Consider the following 14028-nt stretch of genomic DNA (forward strand, 5'->3'; position numbering starts at 1 on the left):
TTGGGCGGCTGGCCTCGGGCCATCACATCTGGGGGCCGAGACACATCACACCACCACATGGGACACTCCTGTGTCCCATAACAGCAGCCTCTGCTCGGGAGAACTTCAGTAAATGTGTAACTCGACCGTGTACCGGCTCGGTCTGTCAGAGGCAACAGTGTGCATCGATCTCCCTGGCTTCCTGGACGGAGGCCCAGCGTGAGAGTCGCCTGGCCTGGCGTCCGTCCCTCTAGTCAGGCAGTTGCCTGAGGCCCCCACCCCCATGGCCCGGCGCCGTGATGCAACCCCTGTCCCGAGCCTGAACACAGGGCAGCCTCGGAACGGCACGGTCCCCACCCTGCAGACATAAATAGGGCCTCAGCGGCCCAGCCACAGGAAGAGGCCACCCCTGTCTTGGGGACCAGAGTAGAAGGTAAGTGGGAGCCTTCTCCGCACCTACCCCTCCCCAGCTCTCTCCGGCCGGGGGGCTTGTCCGCTGTGGGAGGAAAGCTGGGGGCTCTGCTGGGGGCAGGGGAAGAGCTGCCGGAAGGCCACGGCTAAACAGCACCCAGGACCCAGGCGCCAGGGGCCAGTGGTGACCTGGGCTGCAGCGGACGTTACCACTGAACACGCTGAGGCTGTCTCGTCCCCCAGGCCTGGGCTGTCCTTCCTCTGAGCCCACCCTGGGTCTCACCAGGGGACCTGCTCCCCTCAGCGGCAGGCAGGCTGGCCTCTCCCTCTGAGCGGGGCTGGGTCCTGCGGGGCTGGCCTGGGAGAAGACTCACCGTGGTCAGCAGTCCACTGGGTCCTCTTCTGGCCAGAGGGGCAGCAAGGCTTGTGCAGGCAGTGGAGCTGGGGGGAAGGGCAGGCTCAGTGAGCCCGGGGCTGCGTCCGCGCAGGGCTCAGGGGAGCGGTGGCCTTGTCTCCTGCAGCTCTGTTGAGGCAGTGCTGGCTCTGGTCCCGGGCTCCCTGAGCCTTGCTTTGCTCATCTATAAAATGGAGCCAATGGCAACGCCTGGCCTCCCTTGCTCAGGGACTTGCTATAAATTAAGAGTGCTAATACATCCTGAAAGTGCTTCCTGAACTTTAGAATAAACGAAAAAGACATGGTCTTATTACTTTGGCTCATGAGTAGTATAGATTAGTGCTTAAGAGTGTGGACTGTGGAGTCAGGGGCTCTGGGTTTGAATACTAGATCTGTCTCTTACTGGCTGTGTGACCTTGAGCAAGTCTCTGAACCTCTCTGTTCCTCTGCAAAACAGCACTAACCCATTCATTTAGCCACTACCTGTTGAGTACTTGCTGGCACATTTTGGGGAATGTGAGACACATCAGTGAAGAAAACAGAGCAAGAATCTCACTCCTGTGGGATTTGCATTCATTGCTTAGCATGGCAGTACATGCTAAACAGAAGAAATAAAAGAATAACTCAGTGACACAGAGTGTTGCAGGTGACCAGTGCCTTGGGGAAGGGAAAGGAGGGCAGGGGGAGTGAGTTCAGAGTGCCAGGCGTGTCGGGGCCAGTCGCAGCATGAAATCTGGCGGCGGCGAGGCGTGGGCAGGAAGGTAGGGCGGCTGTGAGGGTTGGAGGACTTGATCCTTGAAATCGCTAGAACAGTGAACCTCCTTATACATGCCTTAGCTGCCGTCCTCACCGTTATCCTTACGCACAGGGCCCTGAGAAGTAGGGAAGCCTAGGAGGAGGGGCTGGTGAAGGGGGAGGCCAAGGACGGGCGGATGGAAGAGAATGGAACCCAAGGAGAGGGCGTCAGGCCAGGCCGGCCGGGTACCGACTTAGAACCGGGGCTGCAGCCACGGACCACAACTGAGAGCCAGCAACAGTCTCAGAAATCACCTGAAATGGTGCTGTGCCTCCAGGAAGCCAGCATGGGACTGCGATTACCTGCCTGGCCCCCACCCGGGACCCTCAGGCCTGTCTCTGAAGGAGTGCTCCGCGCTCGGGCCCCAGCGGTTTCCCCGGCGACTTGACTTGCTGTGGCCTTTTACATCCTTTTACACGAGACGTCAGCTGGCAACTTAGGCCCGCGTAACAGGAAGCCCTATAAAGAGGGGAGAATCTTCCGTCCCTTGTTTCCGTGTCGTGTGGTTCCTCGTGGGAACAGTGGGTTGTGTCAAATGCCTTGGAAGGAGGGGAGGCAGGGGCTGAGAGCGGAGGTCAAAGTTCCCTTGGCCACTCGGCGCCTAGAGCAGGGCGAGCACACAGCGTGTGGGAGCTGGAGGCCTAGAGCAGTTGCAGTCAGCACGCCTGGGGGAGGAAAGCACGCTGACCGGCCGTGCATGGGTGTGCAGGAACCGTCCAGGCCTCAAGGTGACCTGGAGGCTGTGGTGACGTCCCACAGCTCCAAGGAGGCCCAGGCCAGCTCTGGGAGGGCCGGGGGAGGATGGGGAAGGATGCGGAGGCTGACCGGTAGCCTGGTGGTCCAGCACACCCCTTCAGAACAATGAGGGAGGTGCCGTGTAAAAATGGCCAGGAATGAAAGAAGCCATACAGACAGCACGCATCCTCTCAGTGAGAACCATCGCAGAATAAACGAGCAGAGCTGGCCCAGGAGCTTCCTCTCCCAGGGGTTCGGCCCACTCCCGTGCTCTTGGCCAGAGGTGAGGCTGGGGCAGAATCGCAGGGCTCTTGAGCCAAAAGGGTGCTGGAGACTGTCCCGCCCGCCCCGGGTGACCCGTGTCTAGGGAGAGGTTCTAAACCATTGCGGCACATCCGTGTCGCCTGGGAGAACGCGACACAGACCAGTGAAATCCGGCTGTTGGTGGGTGGGGCTTGGTAGGGTGACAGAGCTCCTCGGGGATTCCACTAGCAGGGAAGAGGGAGCTGGTGTGGGGTTGACACAGGTGAGGGATGCCTGGGCTTCCCCGGCCTGAGCCCACGGGGCTTAGTCCCGGCTGCATGTTGAGACCCCTGGGAGACTAAACACCCCTTCCCAGACCCCTCCCCAGGGCCCCTTAGTTAGCATGTCTGGGGGTGAGGCCCAGGTCTTCATAGTTTCTAAGGCTTCCCGGCTGAGTCCCTTGAGCACCGGGGGAGAGTAAAGTAGGTTGGAATCGGATGTCTGTTACATCCTTGCTGTATGACCTGGGGAACATTTCTCCACATCTTGGAACTCCCCTTTGTGTGTCTGCAAAGAAGGGAAACAATTCCTTCCTTACGCGATCGTGTAACGGTTAGATAGGATGATCTATGGGAAAGGGCTTTTGTGAACGGTCACGTACCAAACAAATCTGAGATCTCCATTCTTAGATTATACACATAGCTGGGAAATGAGGGGAACATTCCCCAGGGGATACTACACAGCTGGATTGTTCTTGCCAGGCTGATTTATAACACAGGAAAAACCTCTGTGTGTGTTAGTCTTGTACTCCAAGCTGGTTTGCCACCTACCCTGGGGCTTGGAGGCCCACAGAGACCTGCTGTCTGCCCCACGTTTTGTTCTCTGGGGAAAACTGATAGCCATAACCGTGTGGGCATATTAGCGCCATGGTCTGCCACAAGTACCACACGCTGGGGTCTTAAACAACGGAAATCTATTTTCTCATGATTCTGGAGGCTGGAAGTCCAAGATCAAGATGTTGGCAGGGGTGGTTTCTTCTGAGGCCTCTCTCCTCGGCCTGCAGGTCTCCTGGCCATCTTCTCCTTGTATTTTCGAGCGGTCCTCTCTCTGTCTGTGTTTTAATCTCCTTTTCGTATAAGGACACCAGTCAGATTGGATTAGGGCCACCCTGATGGCCTCATTTAACCTACATTACCTCTTTATAAAGACCCTGTCTCCAAATATAGTCACTTAAAAAATTTTTTTTTAAATATTTATTTTTATTTTTTTGTTTTGGCCACGTCGGGTCTGAGTTGCGGCACCTGGGATCTTTCGTTGCGGCGAGCAGGCTTCTCTCTAGTCGCGGCGCGTGGGCTTAGTTGCCCCGCAGCACGTGGGATCTTAGTTCCCCGACCAGGGATTGAACCTGCGTCCCCTGCACTGAGAGGCGGATTCTTAACCACTGGACCACCAGGGAAGTCCCTAAATATAGTCACACTTTGAGGCACTGGGGGTCAGGACGTTGTTGACGAAAATAATCAATAAACAATCTATATTAGGAATAGAAAACTCTTTGATTTGAGCCAAACTGAGGACTATAGCAGGGAGACATGGATACAGGAAGCACGTGAATTGGGTTCCACCAGACAACAAAATAGAGGAGGCTTGTAAAGGCAAAAACTGCAAAATTACATAAGCTGTTTGTCAAGAATTAGGATTGGAACTGGCAAGAAGTAAGGGTGTTTGTTTAGCAAGGATTGGTTGGGGTCCAAAAAGGTTGCATAGTTACAAGGGGGGACCTTGAGACCATAACGTTGCAGTTGGCAGCTGCTAGCTGGTATTATTTTGAGAATGGCTGGTAGTGTCCTTGAGTCTGATAGAGTTCAGAAATTTCAAGTTCTCAGTGATGCAGGAACATGTCTGAAAGCACATCTGCAGTGGCCACCCAGCTCCATTTTGGATAAGCCAGAATGACTTCCCCATAGCTCAATATGTAAACATTTCTTCCATCAACTTCAACATTTGAATTTTTAAACTTTTGCATAAATATCATGATACTTTTTTACTCAAAGTGTTCCTTTAAAAATAAGTTAAAATGTTTCCATATTACTCTTCTGTTAAACATGCAATTATTGACCAAAGCATCATATCACTAATTAGCACAAGGTAAAAATAACATAAGCCACTCACATATTCTTGAAGAAAAATACTTGCGACATTTTGTGAAAACGTTTGTTTACATTTTTTACTTGACTTAATGAACCGTTTCATATTTTTTCTTTAAAATCTACAAATGTCTTCATATTCAGGCATCCTCACCACTCTAAAATTTAAACAAAACCCAAACCCAACCCCAAAATAAAACCCCGCGAAAGCACGACTCAGCCCGTGACAGTGCAGTGTGCACCTCGATCATATACACAGGTATTTTCCACAGAGCTCTGAACCACTTCCTTTCTGACATCTGTAAGACATGGATGGATTTCTCCTGTGCCGACTGGTCGTAGGGAATATTGCTAGAGGGCATTCAGTAATCCTCTTTCACCCTTCACAGAATATTTCAGGGTCCGCAGAAGCGAGCACCCCGTCAGAGATGGCGCCTGCTGGCCTGAGCCTGGGGGCCTCCGTCCTTTGCCTCTTGGCCTGGGCTCGCCTGGCCACTGCAGACCGGGTGTATATACACCCCTTCCACCTCCTTGTTTACAGCAAGAGCAGCTGTGACCAGCTGGAGAAGCCCAGTGCGGCGTCGCCCCCAGACCCCTCCTTCACACCTGTCCCGATTCAGGCCAAGTCGTCCGCCGTGGATGAGCTGGCCCTGCGTGAACAGCTGGTTCGAGCCACCCAGAAGCTGGAGGCCGAAGACCGGCTGCGGGCCGTGAACGTGGGGATGTTGCTCAACTTCATGGGCTTCCACATGTACAAGATGCTGAGCGAGACACGGAGCGCGGCCAGCGGGGCTGTACTCTCCCCGGTGGCTCTCTTTGGCACCCTGACCTCCTTCTACCTGGGGGCCTTGGACCCCACGGCCAGCAGACTACAGGCGTTCCTGGGCGTCCCGGGGGAGGATCAGGGCTGCACCTCCCGGCTGGATGGTCACAAGGTCCTGTCCGCCCTGCAGACCATCCAGGGCCTCCTGGTGGCCCAGGGCGGGGCCGTCAGCCGGGCCAGGCTGCTCCTGTCCACGGTGGTGGGGCTGTTCACGGCCCCTGGCCTGCACCTGAAGCAGCCGTTCGTGCAGGGCCTGTCTGCCATCACCCCTGTCACCCTCTCCCGCTCGCTAGACTTGTCCACGGACCCAGATCTCGCCGCCGAGAAGATCAACAGGTTCATGCAGGCTGTGACGGGGTGGGAGATGGGCAGGCCTCTGACAGGGGTCAGCCCAGACAGCACCCTGCTCTTCAACGCTTACGTCCACTTCCAAGGTAAGGCCAGCCCTCGGGGGGGCTCTGCCCCCGGCTGGTGAAGGAGGGTGGCAGTTCTTCGTCTGTACGGACTTAATGTCCGACGTCTCAGTTCAGCTGAGCAGGGCTGGGCCTGGAGAGGGGCAGGGTGGCAGATGTGGAGAAGTACCTGGGGCCACCCTCACGGAGGACGAAGTGGTTGCCCCACTGGGCTCCTTGGATGGGCATTGGCCGAGCATCCGCCTCCCCCGCTGCTGCCCTACTATGTGCAGCTCCTGCACTGCATCCTTTTACTTTCATCACTGAATCCCCTCGTGATGCGGTGAGAGGCGTGATTGCCTTTGTTTACCAGTGAGGAAACAGAGAAACAAAGGGACCGCTCCCAATGGTAGAGCCACAAGCGGGGGTCCCAGGTTCTAAACTCACGTCTCGTGGCCCTGTGGCCCAGCTCCACGCTCAGAAGGGACGGGTTCCTGCCTGTTGAGAAGATCAAGGGTTCTCGTCCTTGAGAAGGTCACTGTCCCATGCAAAAATAACCAGTCTGCTTACATCACTTTCATATTGGGAGAGGTTATTACCAAAAAAAATCCCTAAGACACAAGTTGTTCATTCATTCAAAAACAATTGTTGAGGATGTAATACTTGCAAGACTCCGAGCTGGCGCCTCAGAGGGGACAAGCAGGGAGGCCGCACAGGCCCCGACCCCAGCTTGCTGACTGTGGTTTACCAGAAAGCTGGATCCCGCGGGCCAGTGCCACAGCCCCAGAGCTGCAGGTAAGGCGCTCTGGGAAGGTGGCCCGGGGCTCAGCACACTCATCGAGGGGCGTCACCTGGGAGAGGACAGAAGGAAGGCCTGGGAAATGGCGCAAGGCTGCCAAGGTCAGGGCGAGGAACCAGAACAGGAGCGGCTTTGTTTGGCCTGAGCTCAGAAGGAGAGAATGGGACCAGTGTTAGGCAACACCACAAAGATGGGTCAGGGCCAGACTTTGAGACTTTGGATGTGATGCTGGGAGTTTGGAGTTGTGGGTGTCTGGGAGCTGAGAGGCAGGCGTTCTGCTCAGAGGTCATCCCTGGCCCGCACTGCGGGGACTGGAAGCCGGGTGAGTGGTTGGAAGGTTGTGCAATTGCCCGGCAAACTCTCCTGGGAACAGGCCCTGAGGTCTCGGCTCTGTGAACGGAGGGGTGGGCTGAGGAGGCTGCACGTGAGGTGCCATCAGGACGGGCAACTAGCAGAGCCGAGAGACAAGGAAGCAGGCGGTCAGAGGGCAGGGCCGTGGGGACGGGGGAAGACTGAACAGAGCGCGGTCCTTTTCTTACTCTGACAATATCCCGGAAGGCTGAAAATCTGCAAAGAGAAGGCCTCCAGCCTGCCTTTGGGAGCAGGGGGAAGGCGCTAACCCCAGGAGGGCCCAGGTCCCCGCGCTGACAGGTCCCGGGAGCGGAGTCCAGGCAGGGGCCACGCAGCCAGGGGCGGCCGCACCGCGTGGAGGGTGGAGGGGGCCTCTGAGCTCGGCCCGCCGTCCCTAAGAGGCGCCTGGGAGGAGAGCTCAATGCGAAAGGCCTGCCCCCCGAGAGGCAGAACCAGAGGGCCACTGGTGCCAGAAAGGGCCACACCCGTTTTCCTGGCCTGGCGAGACGTCCTTCATCTCTGGATGAGGACCGGGTGCTGCGTTCTTCAGCGGAGTGGAGAGAAGCGGGAAGTCACCCTCGTTTCGGACTCCCAGATCTTTTTGGAGGCGGCACCCTTCTTTCCCTTTTCGCTTGTTGGTGGAAAAAATTTAGTCCTTCTTTCCCTATACACTAACCAGCCTCCTGCCAGGTCTGTGGTCCCCTGGGGAGCCAGAGGACGGACACTGCAGCTCCTCGTGCGCAGCCCTCCCGGAAGCCGACCTTGTCTGTAGACACAGGGCTCCGAGGATGGAGGACAGGGCAGAGGCCGGGTGCCCTGGCCACTCCCTTCTCACAAGACCCAGGCTCCCTGCCCCCAGCTCCCTCCCCGCTCTCTCCTTGGAGACCCCGGACTCATTTAAGTCACCTCTGCTCAGACCTCCAAGTGCCAGGTGCCCCGGGGCCACTCTGCGATGGGCTCATCTCTCAACCTCACCTTGTTCTCCCAGGAACAACCACACGATGGGCCGTTCAAGGGGCTGGGAGGACTGCGGAGGGAGGGATACGCTGGTGTGCCCCCAGGTGCCAGCGCCTTCAGCAAGCTGCTCAACAACAGCTGAGCCGGCTGGCAGCTCAGCTCCGCAACCCCCATGCCACAGCCCGCCCCTGGGGGTGGGAGGGGACAGGGAGGGCTCGCCCCGCTCAGGGCGCAGCACAGAGGTAGCACACAGCACTTCCGCTCACATCCACTGGTCACTGGATCGGCTGTCTGTCCCTAGCAGCAAGCAGTACCGAGAAACGTAAAACGATTCTGTACGCTAGTATAACGGTGGACACGCCATTGAGCGTTTGTCCAAACCTGTAAACCGTCCAGCACCAGGCGTGAATCGTGTGAACTCTGGAACTCTGGGTGACGATGACGTGGCCACTTCGGTTCCTCAGTGTTACCCAGCGTACCGTCTAGTGGGGATGCTGGCCGTAGGGGGCTGTGTGCTGGGGAGGGGGGAGTAGGGGACGTATGGGAAAGACCTGCACTTTTCTCACAATTTTGCCATGAACCTAAAACGGCTCTAAGAGATAAAGTGGTTCTTCTGGTTTGTTGTTTGTTTTTTAAAGTGAGCATGGCAGAGCCCAGGCTTGGGGCCAGGACAGCTCTGGGTCTGAGTTTACCTGGTTATTAGCAGGGTAGGGTCCTCGAGCTGGTTTCCTTTGTGGGCCTCAGGTTGGGGCCTGGCGTGGACTATGCCTTCAACATTGGCAGTTGGTAGATTCTGCAGGAGGAGGAACTGATGGTCGGGGGTCCTGGGGCTCGTGAACTTTGGGGGCCAGGAATGTGCAGAGCAGCCTGGGGCTGGGGCAGGGGTGACGCTTTGGCAGGGAGGGGGGAGGAAAAGGGGGGAGGGAATGGGGGAGGGGAAGGGGAGGGGAAGGGGAGGGGAGGGAAGGGGAGGGGGAGGGCAGAGGAAGGGGAGGGGAAGGGGGAGGGGAGGGAGAGGGGAAGGGGGAGGGGAGGGAGAGGGGAAGGGGGAGGGGAGGGAGAGGGGAAGGGGGAGGGGAGGGAGAGGAAGGGGAGGGGAGGGGAGGGGAGGGGGAGGAAGGGGAGAGGGGAGGGGAGGGGGAGGGGAGGGGGAGGGGAGAGCAGGGGAAGAGGAGGGGGAGGGCAGGGGAGGGGAGGGAGAGGAAGGGGAGGGAGAGGAAGGGGGAGGGGAGGGAGAGGGGAAGGGGGAGGGCAGGGGAGGGGAGGGCGAGGAGGAAGGGAAGGGGAGGGGGAGGGGAGGGGGAGGGGGAGGGGAGGGGGAGGGGGAGGGGGAAGGGAGGGGGAGGGGAGGGGAGGGGGAGGGGGGGAGGGGGAAAGGGGAAGGGGTCTGCGGCCCAGCCCTGCCTCCCACCTTCCCTCTCCCGACTCTTCCCTTCCTGTCTCCTGCCGGGTCCCCAGGAAAGATGAAGGGGTTCTCCCTGCTGCCGGGGCTCCAGGAGTTCTGGGTGGACAACACCACCTCAGTGTCGGTCCCCATGCTCTCGGGCGTCGGCACCTTCCACTACTGGAGCGACACCCAGAACAACCTCTCCGTGACCCGCGTGCCCCTCAGCGCCAACGCCTGCCTGCTGCTCATCCAGCCGCACCACGCCCCCGACCTGCGGCAGGTGGAGGCCCTCACCTTCCAGCACACCTTCCTGACCTGGATGAAGAATCTCTCTCCCCGGTACGGCTCCGGGAGACTGCTTGGACCCTCCTGGGCTGCGCCCCTGGAGAGCGGGGAGCTGCATGGATGGCTCTGCCCGGGCAGTGGGGGGCACGGGTGGGCGTGGGCGCGGTGTGGGCCGAGCCCTGGGCGCCCAGCGGGTGGGGTGGCGATGGTGCCTGAGCACCCTCCACCCAGCAGTGCCCCCTCCGTCCGTGGACCCAGCTCTTGATTTGTCTTCTCTCTCTGGGTGCAGGAGAGGTAGGGGAGGAGGGGGCCCGCTTTTCCCCGTGCTTCCGTTTACCCACAGGGCTGGGAGGCCCACGGTCCACACGCCCTCTGAGAGGGGACCTTGGCCGTGTGTGATCCGCTGCATTCCAACAGCTTCCGGGGGACGGACTTTCCAGCAGCACTGGGACCCCTTCAACAGCCCTGGGAGTAGGGGGGCTTTCTCGGGGTGCTGCTCGACTCCAGGACTCGCCTAGTCTGCTGCCTGGGTCATCTGCTCCTCTTTCCTCCTGTGACGGGAATAAAGTAACTCCCCTCCACTGGGGCATTAGACTTGCTTACATATCAGGCCCAGAGCAGCGGGTCCAGAAGTCTGTTCTGAGACAGGCACCAAGGGGCACAGAGGGCCTCCTGAGGTCAACTCTTTTGAAGTCATTTTTTAAAAATTGTGGTAAACACATAACCTAGAATTTACCACCCGAGCCATTTTTTAGTGTATATCTCTGTGGCATCAATACCTTCATATTTTTGTGCTACCAACCATCCGTCTCCAGAAACTTTTCATCTTCCCAAACTGAAACTCTGTCCCCGTTAATCACTAACAACTCATTTCCCCTCCCCGCAGCCCCTGGCGACCACCCTTCTACTTTGTCTCTATGAATTCCACTCCGCTGTGTACCTCCTATAAGTGGTATCATATAGTATTTGTCCTTTTGTGTTGGGCTTATTTCACTGAGCATAACGTTCTCAAGGCTCATGCATGTTGTCTCATGTGTCAGAATGTCCTTCCTCTCTGAGGCTGGAGAGTATTCCATTGTGGGATCTGCCACGGTCTGTTTATCCATCCATCCACTGATGTACACTTGGGTCACTTCCACCTTTTGGCTGTTGTGAATAGTGGTGCTCTGGACATGGGTGTACTGTCAACCCTGTAAGGGTTTGGGACATCGCCGGAAACATCTATGGGCTCTCAGGTTGCCCAAGGAAGGCAGAGGTAGTACATGGAGGTGAACTGACTTGACATAAGTGATATGCCCGGCACAGAGGCTGACATTGTACCTTCTCCCCCTCCCACGGGGAGCTCACCACTGAAAGGTAGACAGTGAGACACGACACGTTATCTTAGAGGACAGCGTTTTAAAATTAACCGAGTACGCTTTCAATGCAGCCAACTTAAAAAAGGAGTAGAAAAAAGAACAGACAACTATTCACATCAACCCCCAGAGAGCACCGTTGTTAAATACTGTACATCCCTCCCACAGAATTTCAAAGAAAATGAAGGTTTTTTTGTTGCATTTGTCGCTGAAAATTTTCCCGAGACACCCTAGCTGGGTGAGGGTGGCAAACGCCCCCTCCTTCGGGGACACATGCCACCCGGCTTCCGGGTCTTCCTTGAGTCCGGTGTGGCCTGGGGCTTCACAGCGGGAGCTTGGTAACCGTGTGTCATCTCCCCAGGGCCATCCGCCTGACTGTGCCCCAGCTGACACTGAAAGGGTCCTACGACCTGCAGGACCTGCTTGCCCAGACCAAGCTGCCCACCCTGCTGGGCGCCGAGGCGAACCTGGGCAAAATCAGCGATGTCAACCTCAGAGTTGGAAAGGTACCGTGCCGCCGGCGTCTGTGCCTGACGTGGGCTCTGTGTGTTCCCGGAGTTGGGAGGCACGGGGGGGGAGGGACACAGAGGAGGCCCGGGGGGCAGGAAGAGAGAGGGGAGCGCATGGCCGGGCGGCTGGGGGCCCAGGGTGGCAGAGAAGAGACCAGAGCTCTCTGGGGCTTTCCAGGGACAGCTGAAGAGCAGCAAACCTCTCCCCACCACGCGTTCTGGGCTCTGTCCCGCCTGGCCCAGCCTCGGGTCCTCCCCAGATCCTACAGCAGGGTGGGGACCGGGACCCGGGGAGTAGTGCCTCTAGACCGGCTGCCGGCCCTGCCACACAGCTCCCGGCTTCAGGGACGCACTTAGCAGTAGACGGACAGTCCAGGGGCACAGGGGGCGACGGACGCCCGCAACCGAGAAACGCCTGCACGCTGGGAGGGAGGGGAGGCCGGGCGGCTCACAGTCGTGGGCCCGGAGCCCTCTGTGCTGAGTTCGCAGAGAGAAGCACCCGCCAGGGACAGCAGGGGAAGGTGGAGACGGGCGGGTTTGGGGGACACTTTGGGGAGGAGCTGTCACATCGTGTGAGTCGGGCCGAGGGAGGGCGGGCAGGCTGGAGAGTGGTCCTCCCCAGGGCCCGGCCTGCAGGAGCGACCCCCAGGCTCGCTGCTTTGCAGGTGCTGAACAGCGTTCTCTTTGAGTTACAAGCAGACGAGGGAGAGCAGCCCACGGAGTCCGCACCACAGCCCGCTGGGCCCGAGGTCTTGGAGGTGACCCTGAACAGCCCATTCCTGTTGGCCGTCTTGGAGCGAGACTCGGCCGCCCTGCACTTCCTGGGCCGCGTGTCCAACCCGCTGAGCGCCGCGTGAGGCCCGCCGCCCGTGTGTCACCGCCGGTGTCACCACCCGTCCCCGTTCTCTTCCACGGAGTCCACCGGGGGCCGGGAGCGGCCGCTCCTCCTGGGAAACGCGCGCTGTGTACAATGAGCATCCTTCCCGGGCGGCTGGGGGGATGCAGGACCACGAGCCGTGTTCTGTACAGGCCACTGCTCCTGAAGGAGCCTGAACACACCAGCTTGTCTGTGAAACCGCAAATGGTTTCCTTTTTCATCGAGGACAGAAATCGGGCTTTAAAATTAAAACACCCCTTTCTCGTTGCCCCAGGCTCACCTTTGGCTTACTGAGTGTGACGATGACCTGCAAGTGGTCCACGATGCGTTCCTTTCTCCGGGTTTCTCAGTTTTTCTTTCCCCTGATACTTGTGGTTTTTGAAAAACACACGACGAAAAAAAACACAAGCGTCTGAATGTACGTTAGACTGTAATCCCATGGCTGACTATCCCTGCGTTATTAATAAATGTCTTGCAACAATAAGCAAAAATGAAAAACTCTTTCACTCAGCAGCAGCAGGACACATGTGTGCAAAGTAGCTGACAGGCTGTACCGACAAAAGGGCCTTTTAGGCCTTGGAGCCGTGTTTGGATGGGGCTTTCATGGAAGGCACAGGCTGTCCTCAGCCTCATCTGGACAAGTTCCAGGTGATGGTGACCAGCTGCGCACACCCCGCTGGGAAGCACTGGGCGGGGGACAGCGGCACCCGTCCTCCCGGACGCCCCGCAGGATTGCTGCTCACGCTGTGCCTGGGATCCCAAGATGGAGAGAGAAATTGTCACCCATGAACGTGGGCACACGCCTCACAGTCTGCTGAGTGCCTGCCTGCCCCCCCACTTTCTAGATCTCAGGCAGAGCCTGAGAGGGAGGTGGGCCCTCGCAGGCCGGCCACACAGAGCACCTTCGGTCCCTGACTAAGCCGTCGCCGCGTGGCCACTATCCATAAGGGCCAAGGAGCAGGGGAGGGAGCCGGAGGCTCGAGGGCTGGGAGTGGGCAGCGTCTTGGCTCTGCTTGTAGGAGCTGCCCCGCCCACCCTGGACTGGGCCCCTGCAGCCGCTCCAAGGGCCCGGCTCTTCCAGAGGGAACTGCGGGGACGGGGTGGGCGTCTGCTCCTCGGACCACCCAGGCCGGCAGGGGAGAGCAGCTCAGCTTCTCTCCCCACACGCCCAAGCCCCCCTCGGTAGTCAGAACACCTCTCCCTAGTTTCGATGTCAGGGGAGACCGCTGTCCTTCCCAGCCGTCTAGTCTGCTGCGCCGGGCACGTGAGAGGCGTTCCAGAGATGGGCGGCTGGGCAGGAAGCCCAGCTCCAACACTTACGAACTGCTGAGTGCCCCAGATCCAGTTACTTTGCCTCTCTGGGCCTCCCTGCCTTTATTTGTAAAATGGGAAACACTTGAATGAATAACTGAGTAACAACCACCAGTACGTCAACGGCCCTCAGTCCACACAAAGGTCACGACCTCCCTGTCTGGAAGTCCTGCTCCACAAAAGTACGGCAGGAAGGGGGGTGCCTATCTGTGGGCAGCTGTGGCAGGCTAAATAATGGAACCCAAAGACACCCAGGTCCCAATCCCTAGAACCTCTGAAT

General features: G+C 58.3%; 1 protein-coding gene across 1 annotated transcript; it reads left to right on the plus strand.

The window, feature by feature from the left end:
• The first annotated feature begins 304 nt into the window (after nucleotides 1-304).
• Nucleotides 305-12921, plus strand: AGT (angiotensinogen). The gene is made up of 5 exons (XM_036829407.1): nucleotides 305-412; nucleotides 5092-5959; nucleotides 9483-9750; nucleotides 11413-11557; nucleotides 12226-12921. The coding sequence occupies exons 2-5, from the start codon at nucleotides 5131-5133 to the stop codon at nucleotides 12415-12417; spliced, it is 1434 nt and encodes a 477-aa protein (XP_036685302.1). The 5' UTR covers nucleotides 305-412; nucleotides 5092-5130; the 3' UTR covers nucleotides 12418-12921.
• The last annotated feature ends 1107 nt before the right edge of the window (nucleotides 12922-14028 follow it).

This window comes from Balaenoptera musculus, chromosome 16, assembly GCF_009873245.2.
Source record: "Balaenoptera musculus isolate JJ_BM4_2016_0621 chromosome 16, mBalMus1.pri.v3, whole genome shotgun sequence".
Taxonomy (NCBI): Eukaryota; Metazoa; Chordata; class Mammalia; order Artiodactyla; family Balaenopteridae; genus Balaenoptera; species Balaenoptera musculus.